Raw genomic sequence first — 26,725 nt, 5'->3', positions numbered from 1 at the left:
TGTAATCAATATAAATAATTTAATTATTAATGAGCTATTTTTCTTTATTTATACCATCTTCAAAATAGGGTATTATACATGCTGAGAGCACATCTCCGTATGGATCAGCCACATTTCAAGTATTTAATGTGCTGACTGAACCCTGAACTGGACAAAACAGTTCCAGATCAGAGGTCAGTAAACAAAGACCAGCAAGAGCTAAGAATGGTTTGTGCGTTTCTAATTGGTTGGGGAAAAAAATTATAAGAAATCATAAAAAATCATAAGAAATACAAATCATGTATTTCGTAACATGTGAAATCATGTGAAATCGAAATTTCCAAGTCCATAAATAAAACTGTACTGGATCACAGCCACTTTCACTTACATATTGTCTACAGCTGCTGTGTGCTACGATGGCAAAGTTGAGTAGTTAAGACGGAGCCATGAGAGCCACAGAACATCAAGTTTTCCTATCTGGCCATCTACAGGAAAAAGCTTTGTGCTCCCCATTCCAGCTGGCCATGAAACTGAGCTGTGACAATGCTGTGAGAGGCACGTGGACTGGAGCCACAAACGCGCACGTAGGTGACTTTCCAGAGTTACCAACGCCTGAATGAGACACTCTCTCAAAAAACAACACAAGACAGAAGAGCTTGTGTACAGCCTCAGAATAGTTGTTCAAAGTATAACTAATACTGGGATTCTACGCATTCACTCTCAGCCTTCCTTCCTCTCCATGCACCAACAAAAAAACGGTGGGTCCCACATGGTTTACACTGACTTCCAACTACGATATTACAAAAGTGGCACCTGCAGGAAGAGGATTTACCCAAGTTAAACCCAGTCTTTACTAGTGTTGACCAAGTGAAAAATGGGAAAATCAGGAAATCACTGAGGTTATGCTTTAAAAAAAAATTTTTAATATGTTATGATCAGAGCAAAATATAAAAACAGAATAACTGTGCATAAGAAAAAGAGTAAAATCATGGGACTACAGGCAACCTTATTCCCACTTCACTCTTTGTAATGATCTTTTACAGAGAAAAAATGTTCAGACCTATAGAAATACCAGGATTTTACCTCCATTGGGGTTTTTACTTTAAATAATACACCTCTTAGAAATTTCTCTTTTCCCTATGGAAAGGAACAAACGTGTATTCCTTCAAAATAAGTTAAAGAATTCTTACCATATTCTGAAACCTGAAATGATTGATAATATGTCTGGTCCTATTGGGAGAAAGAAAAAAAAAGACAAGAAAATAAATGAGTTTCTATTTAATTACTTCATCTGTTTACTCACCTCACAAAAATATTTAGAAAAAACTTTAAATAACATTTATAATTATTTGATGAACAAAACAATTTATTTCAACTTTACAAAATTTTATTTTTAATCACCTGCAACATGAAGTCTGTGAATTTCATGAGTTTTTCTTAACAATTCACTAATATGAAAAGGTGACCTGTCTCTTTAATTCACTGCAGGTCATTGAAACAAACTGCTTAACCTGACTTTCCTTATTTGTGAAATTAGAACAAAATTAAATCAGATAATTTATGAATTTATGAAGCATGGCAAACTAATAAAAAACTACTTCAAATTTGGTTTGTATATCCCTATCAAAGCTAACCGACGAAGAAGATAAAATTACACACTATTCAAATATGTAAAACAGTCGAGGATATAAAATCATCATGGACCAACACCCTTTATCCTCCTAATTGCTTGAAGTATTGTCTACTATAATCCTTAAGTCAATATACTCTTCCCTATTTTAACAGATTTCATTTCTTTTTCCAAGATCAATAAGAAAACATGTGACCTGTCATAGAAGGAGAAATATCATGTAACATCCCTTATTTGTGGAATCTATAAAGACATGGTACAAAAGAACTTATTTACAAGCCAGAAACAGACTCACAGACTTAGATGAGGAACTTCTAGTTGCAGGGTTTGGGGGATGGGCAGAAGGGATAGTTAGGGAGTTTAGGACAGCCATGCACACACCGCTACATTTAAAATGGATAACAAGGACCTACTGTACAGCACTTAGAACTCTGCTCAGTCCTATGCAGCAGCCTGGATGGGAGCGGAATTTGGGGGAGAATGGATACCCTTTCCTGTCCACCTGAAACTATCACAACATTGTTAATCAGTTATACCCCAACACAAAGTGAAAGTTTAAAAAAAACCTTTTTTTTTAAACAGAGAGAGCTTTCTCCCCAAAGTAAACAATAATAACAAAAAAGAAAACGTGTGGCCTAGAAATATCCTTTTTTCCCAACTCCTCATGTTTCTATCTGTCCATTCCTAATCATCAGTTCAGTTCAGTCGCTCAGTCGTGTCCGACTCTTTGCGACCCCATGAATCGCAGCACGCCAGGCCTCCCTGTCCATCACCAACTCCAGGAGTTCACCCACACTCACGTCCATCGTGTCAGTGATGCCATCCAGCCATCTCATCCTCTGTCGTCCCCTTCTCCTCCTGCCCCCAATCCCTCCCAGCATCAGAGTCTTTTGCAATGAGTCAACTCTTCGAATGAGGTGGCCAAAGTACTGGAGTTTCAGCTTCAGCATCATTTCTTCCACAGAAATCCCAGGGCTGATCTCCTTCAGAATGGACTGGTTGGATCTCCTTGCAGTCCAAGGGACTCTCAAGAGTCTTCTCCAACACCACATTTCAAAAGCACCAATTCTTCAGCGCTCAGCTTTCTTCACAGTCCAACTCTCACATCCATACATGACCACAGGAAAAACCATAGCCTTGACTAGACAGCCCTTAGTTGGCAAAGTAATGTCTCTGCTTTTGAATATGCTATCTAGGTTGGTCACAACTTTTCTTCCAAGGAGTAAGCGTCTTTTAATTTCATGGCTGCAGTCACCATCTGCAGTGATTTTGGAGCCCCAAAAAAATAAAGTCTGACACTGTTTCCACTGTTTCCCCATCTATTTCCCATGAAGTGATGGGACCAGATGCCATGATCTTCGTTTTTTGAATGTTGAGCTTTAAGCCAACTTTTTCACTCTCCTCTTTCACTTTCATCAAGAGGCTTTTTAGTTCCTCTTCACTTTCTGCCATAAGGGTGGTGTCATCTGCATATCTGAGGTTATTGATATTTCTCCCGGCAATCTTGATTCCAGCTTGTGTTTCTTCCAGTCCAGCGTTTCTCATGATGTACTCTGCATAGAAGTTAAATAAGCAGAGTGACAATATACAGCCTGACATACTCCTTTTCCTATTTGGAACCAGTCTGTTGTTCCATGTCCAGTTCTAACTGTTGCTTCCTGACCTGCATACAGATTTCTCAAGAGGCAGGTCTATAGTTAACACATTAAACAGAACCACTTCAAAATAGCTAAGAAATTCCACTAAAGAAATGTGTTACAATTCTGATTCCCTAAATTTATCAAAACAAATAAATAACATTTTTTAAAAATCATTATTTGTTTAATCTACAGTAACTCTACACCTCCTAAACTAATATAGTATAAATCAACTATACCTCAATAAAAAATAAAGTTTTAATAAATAAAGTACACACCAGCGATTATTTTTTAATCCTGAAAGGATACAATTCATTTCAAAGTATAAAACAAATGTAACTAGTTACACATCAACAAAATAATTGTCTAAAGCTTGGCTTCAATGTTGTCACTTAAAGTAGATCCCAAAGAAACTGTGTTGATCAGTCTTTAAGAATCTCACATTTGTCCCTTCTATCTTAAAGTGTTTTCATGTCACATATAGGAATGGTATAAATCACATGTTTTTGATTCACTTATAAGTTCTGATTTGCTAGCCTCAAAAATCAAATCAAGACAGTAATCTGCCTGTAATACCTGTTTCACTGATAATGTGAGAATTCTAGTCTTTAAAGTGCTTATTGCTTTACGACTGGTAAGGCTGTGAACAAGCAATTTAACAGTGATGATGTCTGCTGATCGAGTTACGTTCATACAGCAAACGCCAAGTGAGTATCACACGTAAAACACGGCATGAAGCTCTGTAAAGGTAGACTACAGCCCTCAGCATCAGAGGGTCCACCTCAGGAGGGAGCAGACACAGTGCAGAGCAGTTCTTCAAGGCAGACAGTACCCCAGACTTTCATGCACTGTGATCTGCTCTCAGCTCCCTATGCTTGACTTACACACACTTCTACCTCTAATCTCCTGCCAGGAGCTAGACCAAATAGTACGTGCTTCCCTGGATCCCCAATCTAAAAGTGATCTCTTTAATACTGTATGACATTCCTTATATGTGGAATCTAAAAAGAAATGATATAAACTAACTTATTACAAAACAGAAGGAGACTCACAGACTTAGAAAACACACTCATGGTTGCCGGGAGAAAGGATAGTTAGTTTGGGAAGGTCATGTACACACTGCTATATTCAAAATGGATAACCAACAAAGACCTATTGTATAGCACATGGAACTTTACTCAATGTTATGTGCCAGCCTGGATGGTAGGAGAGTTTAGGGGAGAATGAACACATGGGCTTCCCAGGTGGCACTAGTGGTAAAGAACCCGCCTACCAATGCAGGTTACGGATAAAAGACGCAGGCTCAATCCCTGGGTCGGGAAGATCCCCTGGAGGAGGACGTGTCAACCCACTCCAGTATTCTTGCCTGGAGAATCCCATGGACAGAGGAGCCTGGGAAGCTGCAAGTCCATGGGGTAGCACACAGTTGGAAATGACTGAAGCGACTCAACACACACACAGATACATACGTGTGTGTGGCTGAATCCCTTCACTGTGCACGTGAAACTACCAACACATTGTGAACCGCCTACACCCCTGTAACAGGAGGAAAAGGGCCCGGCACAGCTTTTGAAAGAATGACACAGCCCAAGGACACAACATAAACCGGTTAAAATCAAATGAGTCCAAGATGGCAGACAAGTCGACTTCGATTAGACCTTGACCCTCAATCAGCAAGCTAAATCACATAACCAGAGGCACTATGACAGTTCCAAGGCGCTGTCAAAAGACCAAGGCGTGGCGGCGACCCAGTCCCTGGAAATCTCCACCCCTTCCCAGAACCAGCTGGAATAATCCTCCCACTCATTAGTATACGAAATCACTCATCCTGTAAAAACTAGCCACCCCACATTTCACAGCCAGCACTCACCATCTGTGACGGCCCACACTCTGTCCGTGGAGTGCGCTTCTCTCTGAATCTGAATAAATCCACTTCTTACCTATCACTTTGTCTCTCACTGAATTCTTTCTGTGATGAGACATCAAGAACCTGAGCTTCATTAGGTCCTGAAGCCAGTCACCGAGGGTTTTGGCTGGGTTCAAGTCCTAGCCACGTGGGTTCAGGTCCCAACCTGAGGTAAATGGTTTCACCCCAATACAATAAATAAATAAAGAGTTCAAAGTTTGAAAACGAAACAAAAAAAATTAAACTAAAATAAAAGTAATCTCTCTGGCTCCTTGTACTTCAGCCCTTCTTCATCACCTTTTGCCCCGTATCCTGAATATTTAGGTACATGGTTTCCCTTGCTGCAGGTTCCCTCATGGCCAGCTCCATGCTGGATCATGTTTTTACCCTTCATAGTTTATCCCTTGACACGTCAACTTAAAAGAGTGTCTGATACAAAAAAGTTCTCAAAATAACATGTTTTATATTGAATAAAAGTGCTAGCTTTGACAAATGTAGAAAATTAACTAATTTATTTGGGCCTCCTTTAAACAGCCTTGAAACCAACACTTAGGCAATTATTTAACACAAGTGGTTACATTAGATTACATCTGAAATGAAGTCTCCCTTCCTGCCTCCTACATTACCAATCATCCCTGACAATACCTGGATTTTCCATCTCTCTGTTTACTGTCTCCTCCCCTTCATTCTGTCTATAGACGTTGTTACATCTTCTGTTCTCCTGGTACTCTTGAGTATGTTTCTGAATCATTCTTTGTTTCCTTAATGGTCTTTTCTGATCTTGAAACGTTGGTCCTTCCTATCCTGAGCCCCGTGCTCTTCCCATAAGTTAGTTCATCAACTCCCATGGTGCTAACTGCCATCTCTACAGTAAACATTTCTAAACCTTTATCTCAAGCTGGAGATTTAGACTCAAATGCATCTTCTGGACACTTCCACCTGAATGTTCTAGAGAATGTTCTGGACTTCTGGGTTTCCTTGGTGGTTCAGTGGTTAAGAATCCACCTGCCAATGCAGGGGTTCAGTTCAGTTCAGTCACTCAGTCATGTCCCACTCTTTGCGATCCCATAGACTTGTAGCACACCAGGCTTCCCTGTCCTTCACCAACCCCCAAGCCTTGTTCAGACTCATGTCCATCAAGTCATTGATGCCATCCAACCATCTCATCCTTTCTCGTCCCCTTCTCCTCCCGCCTTCAATCTTTTCCAATGAGTCAGTTCTTCGCATCAGGTGGCCAAAGTATTGGAGTTTCAGCTTCAACATCAGTCCTTCCAATGAAGGACTGACTTCCTTAACCATTGACTGGTTTGATCTTGCAGTCCAAGGAACTCTCAAGAGTCTCCTCCAACACCACAGTTCAAAAGCATCAATTCTTTGGCGCTCAGCTTTCTTTATAGTCTAAATCTCACATCCACACATGACTACTGGAAAAACCACAGCTTTGACTAGACAGATCTTTGTCAGCAAAGTAATATCTCAGCTTTTTAATATGCTGTCTGGGTTGGTCATAGCTTTTCTCCCAAGAAGCAAGCATCTTTTAATTTCATGGCTGCAGTCACCATCTGCAGTGATTTTGGAGCCCCCAAAAGTAAAGTCTCTCACTGTTTCCATTGTTTCCCTATTTATTTGCCATGAAGTGATGGGACCGGATGCCATAATTTTAGTTTTTTGAATGTCGAGCTTGTTGAGCTTTAAGCCAGGTTTTTCACTCTCCTCTTTCACCTTCATCAAGAGACTCTTTAGTTCTTCTTCACTTTCTGCCATAAGGTGGTATCATCTGCATATCTGAGGTTATTGATGTTTCTCCTTGCAATCTTGATTCCAGCATATGCTTCATCCAACCTGGCATTTCGCATGATGTACTCTGCATATAAGTTAAATAAGCAGGGTGACAATATACAGCCTTGACATACTCCTTTGCCAATTTTGAACCAGTCCATTGTTCCATGTCCAGTTCTAACTGTTGCTTCTTGATCTGCATATAGATTTCTCAGGAGGCAGGTAACTTGGTCTGATAATGCAGGGGACACTGGTTCAATCCCTGATCCAGGAAGATTCCATATACCTCGGGGCAACTAAGCCCATATGCTACAAAAAGTGAGGCCCATGTGCCCTAGGGCCCATGCTTCCCAACAAGGGAAGCCACTGTAATAAGAAGCCCACTCACCCCAAGTACAGAGTAGCCCCTGCTGCCCAAAACTAGACAAAGCCCGTGTTCAGCAATGAAGACTCAGTGTAGCCAAAAATAAAATAAATAATTTTTTTAATGTCCTGGGCTCCTTTATCTGGAGTTAGTCTCCACCAGGGAGCTTTTCTTGATCGCCTCTCCCCATGTTGGATTAGATGCCCTTCTCTCCCAAATATCCTGTGTATAACTCAGTCACTTTACTCAATATACTATAACCATCTGCTTTGTGTTAATAACCTGGAACAGACTATGAAGCTTTTGCGGGTACTGCACTTAATTCAGCATCCTTTCAAGGTCTGTTGAATGAATGTACATATTAATGAATGAACACATAGATTTTTGTCCCCAAGCTGGTTCTTACAGGGGGCTCATCAGATTAGACTCAGTTATCTCACAGCATCTCCTGCAAGAAATTCAGAGCCTTCAGACCACATTGAGGAGGCACAGCCATCAGCCAAGTGACCCATGAAGTAACGTAACTCTCTGCACTGCATTTGGAAGAAATATGAACATCTGGGAGTGGAAGAAAACAGTCATTACAGAAAACTGAAGAAAATGTGGGAGAAAAAGGCTTCTTTCCATTGTCATTTAAATTGTTCCAACAAATCAATAAATCATCTAGTAACTGAGTGGTGATAGTGTGCTTTGTACCAGATGAGGTTTTCCCAGGATGTTTATAAGATGTGACATGCAAATCTAGAAGGAAATTATTTTACTGTTCCAGGGGTTTAAAAAGCAGAAATAAGTTTTGGCATTCTCAACATGTGGTCATTAGCAATCGGGCCATACCAATTTTCACAAGTTTAGTATTTTTTTATAAAACATTTTTATAAAATATACAATCAAGAATATAGAAGATGCTGATATACTTTAAATGAATAATAATTCTGAGAATCAGTAGCCATTTATGCTATAGGTAACAAAGATGCCAACAGGAACACTTTCATTAGTCCAGAAAATGTTTTTGCAAACTTTTTCTATAAAAGGCAAAGCAGTAAATATTTTAGCCTTTGCAAGCCATATGGTCCCTCTTACAACTTCTCAACCCTACTGGTGCAATGCAAAACAGCCAGAGGCAACACAAACAAATGAGACTGGCTGTGTGCCAATAAAACTTTATTTATAGAAACAGGTGTTGGGCTGCTGACCTCTGGTCTAAAAACTAAAGTTTATTTCCATTTTGTTCTGTTATTTCTAAATTTGACTAAATCAAACTAAAAACATGAAGCAAAAAACAATCCTAGACCTTTTGTAGGAGGTAAAATTCCATTTACTTAACTCTCCTTCACTTTCAAAGCAGTTGTGTCCAACTCTTTGTGACCCCGTGGACTGTAGCCCACCAGGCTTTTCTGTCCATGGGATTCTTCAGGCAACAATACTGGAGTAGACTGCCGTGACCTCTTCCAGGGGATGTTCCCAACCCAGGGATCGAACTCGCATCTCTCATGTCTCCAGCATTGGCAGGTGGGTTCTTTACCATTAGCACCACCTGAGAATCCCTTCAAAGCAACAATCTGCTTCAAAATAAGTTTTTAATATTTATTCTAGTTCGTGAAACAGCTTGTGCTCATTCACTCTACCAGCAACCAGAGAGACAAGCTGATCTGAAGGCTTAAACACTTGGGCAGCATATCTTCTAAGCAGACACCTTTCCAGGAAAAATAAGAAAAAAATAGAACTCATTGAGGTCTTCGGAGCTCTGCTTTCCTTAATACGGTCACTGTTTCCAGGGAGAAAGCACTCCCTTAGGAAACCCGCTCTTCAGCACACATGTTCATCTGTATTACATGTGAGCCCATCTCAGTTTGATTTCTAAACAATTTCTAAAGCAGAATGGAAAAGAAGAACCCGGAGGTACTCTCAAGTAATCTCTGGAATTCTTTATCCCTTTATCCCTACATCAATAGTTCATGGTGATGGTGTATATTATGGAAATCAATCAAATGAAAGGGGAAAGACAGAAAACAGACTATTTTTACTACCTTCCTAAAAACTCTGCTATGACTACAGAGCAAATTGGAGACACATGAATTACTAAGACCTGCTATTCCAGTTACTGATTTCCCTTCTCTAACCATGAAGCCATCCAACTGCTATAAGAGGGCTTTTATTTTTTAACAAACCTCAAAAAATATGGCACACTACCTGAGTGCTTAAAGATGTATATTTTTAAAAACTGCGGCTCAGCTTCTTTCAACTCACTGCTGGAATAAAAAGAAATGCCAGAAACAGAATTAAAGGATTGGATGGGCTCTTTTTTGTTGCACATTTATGTTCATTTATGAACATGTTAACCTTGCAAAAATCTGCTTTAGCACTGATCTCCAGTGTCTGAATTTAATTTTTATTTAAAGATTAAAAAGGCACTAAAAGCTTTTACATCCACATATAACAGGTTGCTAAAATGGAACTATTTCAGACTCAGTTTTGGCTCTGCCCCCCAAGACGGCAGAGGCCAAATACAGCCACCTTCCCAGGCCCAGGAATGTGCAAGACTAGCAGGCAGGACTTGCAAAGGAGGGCTCCAAAAACTGGTTTTGCAGCTCTTCACCAAAAGAAAATCAACTTGAAAGGAATTTTAAGAGAAACTTTCTGAGGTGCTAGGAGTCTCACACACCCTACCCCCAGGGATCAGGGGGGAATTGCTCGCCCCTCACTTCAAGCCTAAGGAAAAGGGCTTCAGTTGGACAATCCAGAGAGCTGGATGCCTGCCCCTGGGAGTGACCTCAAGCCGCAGCGGTCAGGCACTTGACATGCCCAAAAATCCTAGAAAGAAAAATACTGCGCTGACCCGCTGCACAGAAGGCTGAGCTGGAAGAGGGTGCTGTGCTGAGTTTCAGGGACCAAAGAAAACAGGAGCTTTTCCCCTCAACTGAACTGACTCATTTGAAAAGACCCTGATGCTGGGAAAGATTGAAGGTGGGAGGAGAAGGGGACGACAGAGGATGAGATGGTTGGATGGCATCACTGACTCAATAGACATGAGTTTGAGCAAGCTCCGGGAGTTGTTGATAGACAGGGAGGCCTGGCATGAGGCAGTCCATGAGGTCGCAAAGAGTCGGACACAACTGAGCAACTGAACTGAACTGAATGTGCAAAAAAAGGAGAGCAGCATGAGGCTGCTTCTATCCTGATCAAAACCAGCCTCCAGAGGCCTAAAGGCAACCCCAGGAGATGCAGCCAGAGGTGTACCGCAGACAGCCAGGAGCTGAAGATGTAGCTGTTAGGACAGAGCCAGCTGGAGGAGATAGTCAAAAGCACGGAAGACAGTTTGGATGAGAGCCCTCCCAGCAATGGTAGGGGGGTAATGCTCCAAAGAACCCACAAAAGAGCTCTAGGAAGAAAAGGTGTTCGTTTTAAATGCCTGCCAAGCCCAGAAAGCTCTGATACCAGCTGACCACACTAGTACTTTAAACCATATTAAACTTTTTATAGAATAAATATTGGGCTGCCCAGGTGACGCTAGTGATGAAGAACCCACCTGCCAATGCAGGAGCTCTAAGAGACTCAGGTTCGATCCTTGGGTCGGGAAGATCCCCTGGAGGAGGGCATGGCAACCCACTCCAGTATTCTTGCCTGGAGAATCCCATGGACAGAAGAGCCTGGTGGGCTACAGTCCATGGGGTCACAAAGAGTCAGACAGGACTAAAGTGACTAAGAAGCACACGCACACAGACTGAACGTTAGCAAATTCATATGTCTCACCCTTACACGTATGAGTTTTTTATCCCTCACCTCTCTTCCCTCCACCTGATTTAATCCTGCAGGAGTGCAATGTATCCTCATGAATGAGAGACAGGAGGCCAGAGCAGACAAGACCCGAGGTGAGAAAAGAGGGCTGGATATATTAATTACTGAATGCATACATGTAACCAAAAATGACAGGACCTTTTATCACCAAAGAATAACCAGGAAAGTGGTGGGATTTCCCACCATTTCAGGCAGTGTGCATATCTGTCATTTCTCTAAGAAAGACAATATACATCTCTTGATGCTTTTGTCATTTACTAGCTTTTTAAGTTCTCTGCTAATTATCTGGTAAAAATCAAAGAGGGGGAAAGAAAAGATATTACATGACTACTGTTCTGTAGGTAATTAAGGCTAAGGTCTTCCCAGGTGGCTCCAGTGGTAAAGAACGTGCCTGCCAATGCAGGAGACATAAGAGACATGGGTTTGATCTCTGGGTCAGGATGATCCCCTGGAGAAGGGCATGGCAACCCACTCCAGTATTCTTGCCTGGAGAATTCCATGGACACAGGAGCCTGGCGGGCTACAGTCCATGGGGTTGCAAAGAGTCGGACATGACTGAAGCAACTTAGCAAGATCATCATCATTAGGAATATTAGTAGGGATCTGAATAAAGCTAAAAATAGAGAAATTTCCTGTTGTATATATTAGGTGGGGAAAAACACAAGTCAGTAAACATCTAAACATGATAAGACACAGTTCCTACTTTCAGATAGGGTCAGGGAAGTTTAGCCAAGGAAAGCTTCATTTAAGATTGCAAAGAGCTCAGGCTTTCCTGGTGGTCTAGTGGTTAAGAATCCGCCTGCCAACCCAGAGAACACAGGTTCAATCCCTGATCCTGGAAGATCCCACATGCCACAGAGCAACGAAGCCCGTGCACCACAGCTACTGAGCCCGCATGCCCTAGAGCCTGTGCCCTGCCACAGGAGAAGCCAGGCAATGAGACGCCCACCCACTGCAGCCTGAGAGAAGCCCCTCCCTCTGCAATTAGGGAGAGCCCGTGGGCAGCAATGAAGACCCAGCGTAGTCAATAAACAAATAAACCTTTTTAAAAAAGAATGAATGCAAAAAACTCTAGACTGAGGAGTCATGAGACTGTGGCCAAGTCATTCTAACTATAAATTCCAGTTCCCTCAGCTATAACGTAGAGGATTTTGATCAGAGAACTTGCAAGCCTCTTCACAACTTAAAATTCCACGTGTCAACTGGATGGAGGTGGAGTGACTGCAGGGCTGAGAGAGGGCCAGTGGGGTGGATGGGGGTGGACCGAGGATGAGAGCTAGGGGACAGGCTGCAAAGCTGGCAGCAGGCCCTGTGGGGCAGGAGCCTTGTGGGTGTGAAACCCAGTCCTGCAAGAAGTGAGCTCCCTTACTGAGTTTATGACTAATCCCTCTATCCAAAACTTATACCCTTTATCCAAAACTTACACCCTTTTTTGTCCCCTCAGACCTCAAGCCTGTGCTAGCTGAAGGCTAATCAACCAGAGTCAGATGACTAAAATCATGGTGGTTGTTGATAACATCATTGCTGTACTAAAACTGATGTTGTGGACATCGTCATTAACACACAAACTCAGGCTATTTCTCCGGGGCAAAATGAGCTCACAGATGCCTGAACCACAGATCACGGGGCCAGAGAACGGTAAACCAGAGACATCCTGACCCTCAAAACTGCAAATAAAGAAACATCACAAGATGACCATTAATCTCAGCCTCTTTGTTCTTTTCCTTAAGAAACGCCCCAATTCACAGACCCAGCTGGAGTGGCTTAGAGCCCTGCAATAAACTTTTCTGCAAACACCATCCACAGCAACGAAAGATCCCACAGGAAGCAATGAAGATCTTGTGAGCAACAACGAAGAACCAATGCAGCCTAATTAATTAATTAATTAATCTTCTTATAGATTCACAGACGTAGAAAGCAAACTTACGGCTACCAAAGGGGAAGGAGGCAGTGGAAAAATTATTTCAGAGTTAACAGATATACACTACTATATATATGATAGATAAGCAACAAGGACCTACTGCACAGAACAGGGAACTATATTCAATATATTGTAATCACCTATAATAAAAAAGAATCTAAAAAAGAATAGATATAGGTGTGTATAGCTGAATCACTGTGCTAACACCTGACATTAACACAGCATTGTACATCAGCTCTATTTCCATTTTTTAAAAAAGAGGTGCAATTCTAAAAAAAAAGAAATTAACATCAAGAACTAAAAAAAAAATTTAATCTTATGGCTTATAACATCAAGTTTATACAGTCTGCTAGGTGACAGCAAGCTAATCCTCAATCAATACACTAATGGATATTACATAGGCCCTACCAGGCAACCTATATGCTGCAACATGAGTCTCCTGGACCCAAACCCTCAATCCAAAGCACAAAGCCCTGCCTGCAGTGGTCGGAATCTGAGATCTTTTGGAAACAACCCAACTTCTGAGGAAGTGACACGTGTGACTCAAAAATCATGTGAGACAGGTGGGCATCCACCCCACCACTGCATCCAGCCAGCCCTGGTTTTTTAAATACTTATTTTTTATTTATCTATTTGGCTTCTCCAGGTCTTAGCTGCAGAACATGGGATCTAGTTCCCTGACCAGGAATCAAACCCAGGTCCCCTATATCGGGAGCACGGAGTCTTAGCCACAGCGGAACACCAGGGAAGTCCCAGCCATTCCCATTGGCATCTGCATTCAAACAAAAAGGCAACCATCTCAAAACAGCAATCGCTGCACATATTACACAGTTCACTGTTATAGAGCTGAAAGTATCAGGAAACCTCGCTTCCAGTCCTGACCCTACCATCATACCACCTGAGTTCAAACAAGTCACTTAGATTCTTTTTCCATCAAAAGAGGAGATGGATCTAAGTAAGAGGCTCGCTAAGATCCTCTGCAGCACTAAAGCCCTGTGAGATGTGCTGACGGGCTTCTCAGACCCCATTTCACTGAGGATCAGGACATGCTAAAATCTGATCCCAAAGTTTTCTGACTGAAGAGAGTGGTCGGTAGGAGACCATGTGAGAGGACGGGCATCCCGGGAGTAGCTTCTAAAGAAAGAACGAAACAAGGAACTCCTCACATCAATAGCCTGGAGCCAGAATTTAATAAAATGCACACCCCTGAGGACTGACAATAGCAGATCAAACGACCCAATAAAGTCACAGGAATAAAACAGCACAGAACTTGGGTGTGTGCATCTTGAATTTCACATGAGACTGGGATATTCAGCTCTCGACTGAAATCTTTTTTAGTCTTCAAATCAAAAAGTGCAGAATATTAATCTAAAAGGCCTGTTTCCTACTGGTCTGCTCAGTTCAGTTCAGTTGCTCAGTCATGTCCGATTCTTTGCGACCCCGTGAATCGCAGCACGCCAGGCCTCCCTGTCCATCACCAACTCCCAGAGTTCACTCAGACTCACGTCCAGCGAGTCAGTGATGCCATCCACCCATCTCATCCTCTGTCGTCCCCTTCTCCTCCTGCCCCCAATCCCTCCCAGCATCAGAGGCGTTTCCAGTGAGTCAACTCTTCTCATGAGGTGGTCAAAGTACTGGAGCTTCAGCTTTAGCATCATTCCCTCCAAAGAAATCCCAGGGCTGATCTCCTTCAGAATGGACTGGTTGGATCTCCTCGCAGTCCAAGGGACTCTCAAGAGTCTTCTCCAACACCACAGTTCAAAAGCATCAATTCTTTGGTGCTCAGCTTTCTTCACAGTCCAACTCTCACATCCATACATGATCAATGGAAAAACCATAGCCTTGACTAGACAGACCTTGGTAAAGTAATGTCTCTGCTTTTTAATATGCTGTCTAGGTTGGTCATAACTTTCCTTCCAAGGAGTAAGCATCTTTGGTGCATCAAATACAGCAACTATGTACATACCCTCAAAATGAACATACATGAACATATCTCTACTAAGTTGTAGTCTCATGTAGAAGAGTGGGACTATAAGTCAAAGAACTTCACAAAGGATAATGACCAGTAGCAACAGTCTAGGAGAAACTGTTCAATCACTCCATTCATTCATCCATTCTGTCATCCTACAAGCATAAATGAGCTACTACAACAGGACAGAATAAAAGTGAAAATTAATCATATGGAAATCCTGTCTAATGGAAGCAAGTACCCATTAACAGACGATTGGCTTAGGAAGATACGAGATAGATAGATATATGTGTGTTTATATACATATATATAATGGAATATTACTTGGCCATAAAAAAAGAATGAATTACTACCATTTCCAATAACATGAACAAATGTAGGGAATTTTACAATTAGTTAAATAGGTCAGAGAAAGATAAATACTATGATATACTGTATGTGGAATCAATAATAATACAAATTAATCTATATACAAAACAGAAACACATTCATAAACAGAAAACAAACGTATTATTACCAAAGGAGAGAGGGATAGGGTAAGAGACAAATTAGGAATATGGGATTAAGAGATACAAACTATCAATACTATACATAAAACAGAGAAGCTGCAAGGATTTATAACACAGGAAATTTTACCCAATATCTTATAATAACCTGTAACGGAATATAATCTGAAAAAAGATAAATCACTATGCTATATACATATGAAATAAACATAATATTATAAATCAACTATACTTCAATTAAAGAAAAGAACTTGAGTCTTTCAAGGAGCTCACAGTTACTAAATTGTGACTCACAGTCTATTAAATAAAGCAGTCATATTTTGTAAAACTACACTGATCAAAGTTTGGAAAGATGAAACAAATTCTGGAAATTGATGGTGATATTTTTACAACAATGTGAATGTACTTCATGCTTGACGCTACTGAACTACACACTTAAAATGGCTAAAACAGCAGATTTTATGTTATCAACACCTTACACAAGAAAAAAAAAGAGAGAGAAAAAAAAAAAACTACATGAGTAAGTGCTGCAGTATAAATGTTGTATAAAAGCACCCAGGGAAGAATGGAGAATGAAGTGCTTGCCTTCGCCAGTTGATACTCTAAAATATCAAAATTCTAAAACTGACTCCCTCTTCCTTTTTTCACTGCACATGCAAGCAAGAACTTAAGATCTTCTCCCCACCAAAAACACCCTTCTTTCAAGCAGAGCTGGCAAAAGGATTTTGGAAGCCACACCCACAATCCAGAGAGAATATATTATTAGGTGACCTGTCACAGGGGGTCCATGCCTTGTTCATTTGTCATCACCAGGCAGAGGGGATCACCAGATGCTACTTGCAGAGTGTTTCAAGTTCAACAAGTGTCAAACAAAGATGTGCTTTCTCGCAAACGACAATGGCTCCAAAAACATCTTGAGAGCAGTAGCAAACTCACCAGAGAACAGTTGAGCAGAAAGATAAGCAGAGGTAAAAAGAGAAGGAGAACCTGAAAGGCTGTAAGAAGCCAGGCGGTGCCCCGTTACCTGACCTTCCAGAGCAACCAGCTCAGGAGAAAGGAGGTATCATTGTTACCAACAAAGGAACGACTCCGTGCAGGCTGCTTTTGAATTACATAACAACTTTACACCCACAGACTAGCACACAGGGCTCAAAAAACAGTGATCCCAGGCCTCAGGGCTACCGTGCTTTCTGCCTTCTGCTTCTTATCCGCTAGCCCTGTTAGGGACCAAACGACGGTCTCTAGGACCTGAGTCATGTTTACCAGAAAGAGACAGGATATGCGCTCATCCTGCCTGGCCAATCATGTAACGCCAGCTACTCCTGTAACTGAGACAAAGAACTGCCTGTATATAAGCCGCCATACTCCTTTGTTCGGGGCTCTTGTCGGATTCCCTTGTGTGGGATGAGACTTGAGCCCTAGCGCGCTAGAGATAAACTCCCTTCTTGTTTTTGCATTACTGTGGTGGACTTGCTCTCTCGGTCGGTTCGGAGATACGGGCTCGGAGCATAACAGCCCAGCACTGGCCAAACATCAAAACAAGGGCTGAGAAACTGCAGCCAACTACAGACCAAAGAGATTACAAGGTCATCTGGCTCAGGGGTTCCAGTACCAGCTGTGCCTCCAAATCTCCAGGGAGGCTGCTGAAGAAACCGAGTGTGCCCCCTCAGACCTGCGTTAGGAAGTCTAGGCTGCCAGAGGGCTGTGCAGAGCTACTCACCTGCAGGGGGAGGTAAGCAGCCCAGTCTCACCACCAGGGCGCTCAAAGAAGAAGTCAGGGGCTGGCCTTCCCCATGACCTGATACTGCCTTCCGTTGGAAGACAGAAACTGAAGAGGCTGAGCTGCGGGCGTGGAGCAGCCCTTCTCAAACCACAGCCCTGAAAACAGACAGGATTTCCTAGAGTGCTAATGCTGCTGCTGCTTAGGCACTGAGTCGTGTCTGACTCTTTGCAACCCCATGGACTGTAGCCCGCCAGGCTCCTCTGTCCATGGGATTTCCCAGGCAAGAATACTGGAGTGGACTGCCGTGCCCTCCTCCAGGGGATCTTCCCGACTCAGGGATTGAACCCCGGTCTAAAATGCAGATCCCTAGATCCCTGCCAGCATTGCTGACTAGCGATCTAGAGGTGGGGCCTGGGTTGTATAACCTGAACAAGAGCTGCCGTCAGCAGATGCTTAGGCGCTCGAGCACTTGGGAACCACTGCTAAGTTTCAGCAGCGGGAACCACACCAACCTCTCTGGGAGGGAAGACAGGTTGTCTCCCCCTTCCCCTGAGGAAAGAGGGCACAGAGCTATGACATCCAGTAGCGGGACTCCCTCCAAGACTCTGCCCTTCCTCCGGGTCCTCAGAGGACTGTCACCGATACCTGGAACTCTGGGCCAGTACAGGAACTCTACGCTGAGTACAGGGAGAAGGCTGTTTGGCAAGATCCCTCCTACCTCCTAAAAGCCTGGTGTTCAGACACCAACACCAGCCTCAAGAACCTCTAATACTGCCTTACGGGAGACTTCCCTGATGATCCAGTGGTTGAGCCTCCATGTGCCCAATGCAGGGGGCCGGGTTCAACCCCAGGTCAGGGAACTAGACCCCACGTGCCACAACGAAGACCTGGCATAGCCAAATCATAATTTTTCTTTTTAAAGCAGAGGAGGCATCTCCTGGTCTCTCAAACGTATTAAAAAGAAGAAGAAGAGAAAGCTCTAAACCTGCCTTCTAGTAACCTGGAAGAACAATTTGCAATCACAGCTGTCAGAAAATTGGCATCTAAATCTGGAATATACATACAACAGAAGGTTATTCATCATTAAAAAGGAAATTCTGACACACACTGTAACACGGATGGACTGTGAAGACATTAAATTAAGTGGGTTAAAGTCACAAAAAGACAAATACTGCCTGAGTCCACTTATAAGAGGTACTTAGAGGAGTCAAAACTATAGAGACAGGAAGAGGAACGGTGGGTACCTGGGGCTGAGAGGGGGAAAATGGGCAGTTACTGGTTAACACGTACCGACTTTCAGTTTTGCAAGACGAGTAACCTTCTGGAGACGGATGGTGGTGAAAGTTACACAACACTGTGAATGTATTTAATACCACTGAACTGCACACTTCAAAACACTTAAGACAGTAAATCTCCTGCTATATGTATTTTACTGCACACACACACACGCACACACACACAAATAGGGAGCAAATAAAAAATTTTGCTACTACTTGGGAGAACTAAGGATACCAGTCAAAAGATAAAGCAGTTGGAGAAATACTACAAAATATTCAAGTACAAGCAATTCCTAACTTTCAGAACAAATATCTTCCCAGGATAGTTAGGGAGTTTGGGATAGGCATATACATGCCACTATATTTGAAAAGTAGGACCCACAAGGTCCGACTGTACAGGACAGCGAACTCTGGTCAATGTTACATGGCAGCCTGGGTGGGAGGGGAATTTGGGGGAGAATGGATACATGTGTATGTCGCCAGGGAAGGGTATTACACCTGGGAGGAGCACCTCTGAGGGGAGAGCCTGGTGCTCCAGGAAATTAAGGAAAACCTGATGGAAAAGGCCGGGAGCGGGGAAGGGAGCAAAGTGTGGGACAGCTGGGCGGGACGGGGATTGTTCTCAGGAGCAGTACAGTCCCCAGTGCAGCCAAGAACTACTCTCATCCAATGCAACTATGCAAATTAAGTATACGCATAAATATCAGGCAACAAAATCAGCTTTCTAACTAAATCTTACTAATTTTAAGAGAGTTTAAAAATAATAATCGTCAAGACTTGCTTTACAATACTGCCACTCCGATTATCTGCACATCACTACAAATCAAAGCTCTGGGAAGTCCTGTATTTTTAATACATTGTCCGTCACTAGTAATACTAAGATCACGCCATATTTTTTCTAGAGACAAAAATGGAGTTTCAAAACACTCTCCCGAAACTAGGTATTTTCTCCTCCCAAAGATTTATACCAAGAATGGTCATTGCCTTGAAAAAAATTTGTTTAAATAATAAATATATTTACTCTATAATCATTATTCACAGCTAAAAGGAAAAGAATTTAATAAGCAACAGAGTCTTTGAACGCTGTGCAGGAGTCAAGGTAAGATAAAAAACCAGAGACCAAAGCTTGGGTTGGGTTGCTTCCCCTAACATTTCTTTGACTATACTGACCTCTGGTGGCCATTGGAGGGCTCTTGTTTGTTTTTGTTTTTTTTTTTTGGACTGGACTGAGTGACTTTTAACGGAGTCTATTTTCCCTTGGGTTTCCCTGGTAGTTCAGTGGTAAAGAATTCGCCTGCCAATGCAGGAGACACGGGTTGGATCCCTGGGTTGGAAACATCCCCTGGAGAAGCAAATCACAACCCACTCTAGTATTCTTACCTGGGAAATCCCACGGAGGATTTGGTGAGCTTGGCAGGCTACACTTCATGGGGTTGCAAAAGAGTGGGTCATGGCTTAGTGACTAAACACTTTGCGTGCCTTAACATTGTTATCACCTAGGAGAACCCTTTCACAATGTCTATGCATATTAAATCATCACGCTGTACACTAAATATTCTATAATTTTGTTTGCCAATCATATCTCAATAAAGCTAGAAGGAAAACACATCTTAACACCAATAACAAGTTCCTAATGAATATGCCTGTCTTCAGAAGGATAAAGATGTTTATAGAATGTGGAAAGGGGACATTACATTTAGTAATCTCTTGAACATTATTAGTTCAAGACCAATGCCTGTCATATAGTTTTCATGCATCCACATAACAAGCACACACTGACTTCCACCTTGTGCAAAAGCACTGTGCTGGGTCTCAAAGATACAGGGAAACAAGCCTCTGCCTGTCAGGTCCTGCCAACCGAGTGCCAGGAATGGACCAGGAGACACACAGCATGCTACGCAAACGTCCCCAGGGGCCAGGCCATCATAGACGATGCCTGAGGATAAATGCCAGGAGCCAGAAAAACAGCAGAAAAGTGGCTTTTCAGCCAGAAGGAGCAGGAAGACTCTGGGACAGAACAGACTGGCCAGTTTAGGAAACTTAGGGGATAATACAGCTAAAGCATAGCGTTCAAGAGTGAGAGCAGCCCTTAACAAGGCCAAAGAGGTAGGCAAGGACAAGATTTTGTGAATGTTTTCTAATTTTTCAAGCACTTAAATTTCCTTAAGAACATTTACCTTTTTTTTTTTTTGCTAGTAAACCAATAACACAGGTCAAGTCCCCCCCCAAAAAAAACTGCTGCATGAGAAACCCAACTGGGGTGACAGAGAATAAAGTCCTAACGCTCTAAAACTCACACTGTGCTTCCTAACCGTCAGCTCCATCCTCCTGCACCTGCTCGAGACCCTCTGCTCTCCCCAGCCCCCAGGCCCCAGTGCTCTCCTCCACCCTCCCACCCGCTACATGAAACCTCCACATGAGAACCCAGGTTTCACGAAACACCCTGTCCTCCTCTACAAGTTCGGCGTCTGTGCCACCCGGAGCTCTCCGCCCCGCTCTCTGCCCCTAACTCCCTGCGTGCTTTCTCGTTTCCTCTGCAGCACAGCCTCGCCACCAGCCAAGCGTGCACGTCATCCCCACGCAGGCGCTCCAAAACCATGTGCTGACTAAGGGGACTTAGTTCTGCTTTTCAGACGTGGCCCCCCAAAAAAAATTCTAACTAAAGGAAATCTGTTTTCATTTTTTATTCATTAAGTACTTGGTATTTTTCCCTCAGCTCACATGCTAATGAATGATTATTCCTTCTAATAAGGTGGTTCTCGGATGGAGAATGTGTGTGTGTGTGTTAGTAACTCAGTCATGTCTGACTCTTTTGTGACCCCATGGACTTTAGCCTGCCGGGCTCCTCTGTCCATGGAATTCTCCAGGCAAGAATACTGGAGTGGGCAGCCTTTCCCTTCTCCAGGGAACCTTTCCAATCCAGGGATTGAACCCAGGTCTCCTGCATTGCAGGCAGATTCTTTACCATCTGAGCCACCAGGGAAGCCCTCTCCAAAGGAGAAGGGAGAGGGTATTTTTCAAAGGGGACACTTGTCCGTAGACACCTCTGTTTGTCACGACCTGGAGTGGGGAGAAGCTACTGGCAGTTAGCGGGTAGAGATCAGAGACGCTGCTAAACGTCCAACAGTGCACAAGCCACCTCCGCAACAAGGAGTTTTTTACTGTAACGTCAAAAGTGAAAAACTGTTCTAATAGGATTATTTTTTAAAGCTCCTATTTGTCAACTTATATATATTTTAATAAACTCCAGAAAAAATCAGAAAATATTCAATGACTTTTCAAACACCACAGAGTGATGCTCCAGAGAAAACCTGAGGCAGAGACACGGACGGCGTTCCAGTGGCCCTGTGCCTCAGATCTCAGAGCAGGGGAGCTGGCAGGAAACACAGGAAGTAGGTGGAAGAGTCGGCAGAAAGAAGGCTGGGGAAAGAAGACTGATGTGGCTGTCTAAGGTCACTGGAGATTTTTTTTTTTTTTTTTTGCATTGGCGTATAGCTATGACAAACCTAGACAATGTATTAAAAAGCAGAAACATCACTTTGCCAACAAAGGTCCATATAGTCAAAGCTATATTCTTTCCAGTAGTTATGGACAGATGTGAGAGTTGGACCATAAAGAAGGCTGAACACCAAAGAACTGATGCTTTCAAACTGTGGTGCTGGAGAAGACTCTTGAGAGTCCCTTGGGCAGCAAGGAGATCCAACCAGTCCATCCTAAAGGAAATCAATCCAAAATATTCATTGGAAGGACTGATGCTGAAGCTGAAGCTCCAGTACTTTGCCACCTGATGTGGAGGGTCAACTCACTGGAAAAGACCCTGATGCTGGGAAAGACTGAAGGCAGGAGGAGAAGGGGACGACAGAGGATAAGATGGTTGGATGGCATCACCGACTCGATGGACATGAACTTGGGAAAACCCCGGGAGATAGTGAAGGACAAGAAAGCCTGGCGTGCTGCAGTCCATGCGGTCGCAGAGTTAGACACGACTTAGCAAATGAACAACACTAGTTGATTAAAAATGTTGTGATAGCTTCAAGTGAACAGTGAAGAGACTCAGCCATACATGCATATGTATCCATTCTCCCTCAAATTCCCCTCCCATCTAGGCTGCCACATGACACTGAGCAGAGTTCCCTGTGCTATCCAGTAGGTCCTTATTGGTTCTCCATTTTAAATACAGCAGTGTACATGTCCATCCCAAACTCCCTAACTATCCCTTCCCCCCATCCTTCCCCGCTCCAGCAACCACAAGTTAATTCTCTAAGTCTCAGGTCAATGCCATTTTTAAAACAAAGATAAAGTAGATTAGACAAATCTCTCATCAGGAGTCATCATTCTGACGTAAGATTTGCCAAATCATAGCTACGTACTCATTACTTAGTTTTAAAATACTCAATGCGTGCAATAACTAAGTACAATAAATAACATTTAATCAGCTTTATACTAAAATGTGAAATGTTTTAACCTTCAAATGTTACATTAAAAGAACATGATTAAAACTCCAATATGTTACAAGACAGGCTAACCCACTGATAACAACAGCAAATTAAAAATAAATCACTTAAATCATCTAGATACCCATATTAATATTTTTTCTGTTCACTGAAATAAATGACTTTAGAGATTTTTCCCCACCAGATTTATTTAAAACATTTTAACTTTCCCTTCCCCCACCTACAAAATGTATGTATACTCACATTCACTTGAACTTGGATGGACCAGTCACCAAGTATTGGATGGGAAGATAACTGGAAAGTTTTGGAAACGACTCCAAGATCACTTTTTTCTGACAACCACTGTTGGATCAAATTTGACTTGGGATCCTACAATGAAAACCATGCATGTTAATTAACTATATAAAACCCGCCATGGACATGCGGATCCTACCTGGTTATGAATAAGGTCCCCCAGTACCCCCAGGCACATGCGGAATAGGGGAGCTCTTGGAAATGCCAGCTCTATATTGGGCAAACTCCGGGAGATGGTGAGGGACAGGGAAGCCTGACGTGCTATAGTCCATGGGGTTGCAAAGACTCGGCCACAACTTGGCAACTCAACAACAAAAATACTACCAAAAAGGCAAATAAAAGTTAATTATTTCATCATAGTCTCCTGAGAATATTTTTATTCTGCTCTACCTTTCAATTCTTGGCACCGTATTTCCTTCCACATGAAACACTACAACACATCCATCTCCAAACCCATGCTGCTGCTCTTGCTGTAGAAAAAAATCCCATTGTGGGGGTAAGAGGCCCCATGTGTCTGGCACTCAGCCTTCTCACAACTACTCACACATCATTCAATCACTATGATTCTCCTCCAGAGTAGGATTCCCCTCACATGATAGCTGAGAAAAGTAGCCCCCAGAGAGGTTAGATAAGCCCTCAACTGCAAACAGCTGGTCTGATATCAAGGCACCAACACATGACGAAATTGAGGCTTCGAACCTATGTGTCCTTCGATTCAACAAAAGTATGTCATGAAGGTGCTTAACCGGGAGGATGCATGAAAAGCACCGGAGTCTTCCCAGGCTCTCCCAGACCACGCCCCCGTGCACAACATCCATCCAAACCAACCCCAGCCCTGTCCCTTTAACATCTCTGCAATTTGTCTCCCTTCCATCCTCACGTTCAGCCACCATTTTCTACCTACTGCAGCTCATCTCTCTGCCACAGTCTTGCCCCTCCAATGCATCTTCCCCACTGCCAAACACAAACCTGAGGCTGAGGCACAGCGGCTGAAGCACCCGGCACAGTTCCTGGCATGCAACAGTGAATAAACACCGGCTATGATCATAATACTAGACCACCAAGGAACCACGGCTTCTATTTGCCTACAGAGTGAGAGCTACACTCCTTGCATAGTTTGTTGTTGTGCAGCCGCTAACAGGTCCAGCTGTTCTGTAACCTCATGGACCACAGCCCACCAGGCTCCTCCGTCCATGGGATTTCCCAGCCAAGAATATTGGAGCAGGTTGCTATTTCCTCCTCCAGGGGATCTTTCCGACCCAGGGACTAAATATGAACCTACTGCTTGGCAGGCTGATCCACCAGGGAAGCCCCTGCACAGTTTACAGGGCTCAGTAAGCTGCCCCCATCTACTGTTCAAGGCACATCTTCCTCCCAACACACAGATTTGATTGTAATTTGCTCCAAATGCCAGTGTACCTAAGCCTCTACAATTGCTGCATGGAAGGCCCTCCCTTCCTTGTCCAGCTGCTGAAATGAGCTCCAAATTCTTCCTTCTCCACAGGCCTCCAACAGGCAGAAGCCACCACTTCCTGGAGAAACCTCAGGACGTCTGGAGTTCACCCCCCTTGACACGTTATTAGTGCTCAAAGCTCTCATTCATTATCTAGGTTTTTTGGTGCTTTTGTCATTGTTACTTTGGGTTTGGTATTTCTTTGTTCCCTGGACTATGAACTGGCAGTAGGGATCAAATATTTCTCCATTCTTAATTTCTATCCTCTGACTCAAGGTGGTGTTTCGGTCAGAAGAAATCTCTCTCCTCCAGCAGGAACGAGTATCAAAGTCGGGGTGAAAACAATGCTGACCACTGAGTAAGCGGTCTAGTAAGGCAGAAACCAACTGTTAAAAGCAAAGACCACAAGCAGGTCAAGAATCAGAAGGTCACCATGCTTGGCAAGCCCTGGAGCAGGCACTGCAATCAGAGCTGGCTCTCCCACCCACTGCCACGGCGTGACACCCAGAGCTCAAAGGATCAAAAATGAAAAGCTAATAAATACATGCTGTCGAATAATTAAGGAAATGCAAGTGAAAACAATGAAAGGCCATTTTTCTTCTGTCACACTGACAAAAAGAAAAAATAATTCCCAGGGTTGCTTAAAATGTAGGCAAAGAAACGCGTACAGTCCACTGATGTATTACTTTGGTGAAGGTACCCATTTTTCCCACAGCCCTATAAACAAAGGAAACCCACACTGAAGGCTTTGATGACCTAGAGGACTGAGGGGGTTGGGTGTGAATGAGACAAATCCCTCTCATTTCCCAGGCCGGTCTAAGTTCTGGGCATGTCACCAACCAGGAAGACACGGAGAACGGAGAAAGGCCAGAGGTCCTTCCAGGGCACACGAGGATCTGAACAGGCGCACCACAGCAGAGCATTTGCACATGGTCACCTTCTGTTGGGACACACACAGCACAGCGCAGTGTGATGTGAGCAGTGCCCCTGCCGCAGACAGAACAGTCATGCGGCTGGAGACAGAGGGAAAGTGGTCCCCCGCACTCTCTGAGTCGCCTCCGCACAGTTCGGGCTCTCCGTCAGCTTCCTCTGCACAGCACAGTGCCTGCTGCCTGTGCCACACCCTCTCGAGCAATAAACTAACCCTGGCTAGAGAAGGCAAGGATCTCTGCCACTCTCCGGAGTCCCGGATTACGCACAAGGTGGCTCAGTGGCCAAGGATCCGCCTACCAGTGAAGGAGACAAAGGTTTGATCCCTGGGCCGGGAAGATTCCCTGGAGAAGGAAATGGCAGCCCAACCCACTACAGAATTCTTGCCTGGAAAACTCCATGGACAGAAGAGCCTGGCAGACTACAGTGCCTGGGGTCGCAAAGAGTCAGATGTGACTGAGCACAGCACACACACGTTAAGCGTCTAGCATGTAGAATTAAAGACGGCAAGTCACTGAAATGTGGCGGCCCCTCCTCTGGCCAAGGATGAGGTTCTGGGTTTGCCACCACTGCTCCAGGCCAGAGCGTCAGAGCACAGCCACAGATGGGATGGACCCCAGGCCAGCCGCCGTGCCCACAAGACCATCCACCTGTTCCAGAAGCAACAAGCTCATGAGGAAGGGCAGCAGGGTAGAAAACACCGAGCCAGTGACCACCACACTGTCATGCTCAGTCGCCTCAGTCGTGTCCGACTCTTTGCGACCCCATGGACTGCAGCCCTCCAGGCTCAGAGCTCTGTCCACAGAGTTCTCCAGGCAAGAGTACTGGAGTGGGTAGCCATTCCCTTCCCCGGCGGATTTTACCGACCCAGGGATCAAACCCACGTCTCCTGTGTCTTCTGTATTGCAGGCGGATTCTTTACCCATTGAGCCACCTGGGAAGCCCCCAGTCACTGTTGAAACACTTGTATTTCCATTGTGTAAGGACAAACTGGCTGCAGGCGGCCAGAATTAGGAGAAAGAAGCTTATATTACCATAAACAGGCCCCTGAAGCCCCTTTGCTTCCTGAGAAAGCCAGTCATTAGATCAGGGGAAATAACAAATGATC

General features: G+C 43.6%; 1 protein-coding gene across 1 annotated transcript in view; it reads right to left on the bottom strand.

Moving 5' to 3' along the window:
* The window catches only part of CD109 (CD109 molecule), a 137,265-nt gene that overhangs the window by 74,625 nt on the left and 35,915 nt on the right, over positions 1 to 26,725 (bottom strand). Inside the window, exons 5-6 of the mRNA XM_052645780.1 lie at positions 23,184 to 23,309; positions 1,170 to 1,209 (exon numbers count right to left, since the gene is read on the bottom strand). Of these exons, the coding sequence (XP_052501740.1) occupies positions 1,170 to 1,209; positions 23,184 to 23,309 (166 nt within the window). The remainder of the gene's footprint in view (positions 1 to 1,169; positions 1,210 to 23,183; positions 23,310 to 26,725) is intronic.

Source organism: Budorcas taxicolor, chromosome 9 (genome assembly GCF_023091745.1).
Source record: "Budorcas taxicolor isolate Tak-1 chromosome 9, Takin1.1, whole genome shotgun sequence".
Taxonomy (NCBI): Eukaryota; Metazoa; Chordata; class Mammalia; order Artiodactyla; family Bovidae; genus Budorcas; species Budorcas taxicolor.
This window is presented reverse-complemented; position numbering and strand designations above follow the sequence as displayed.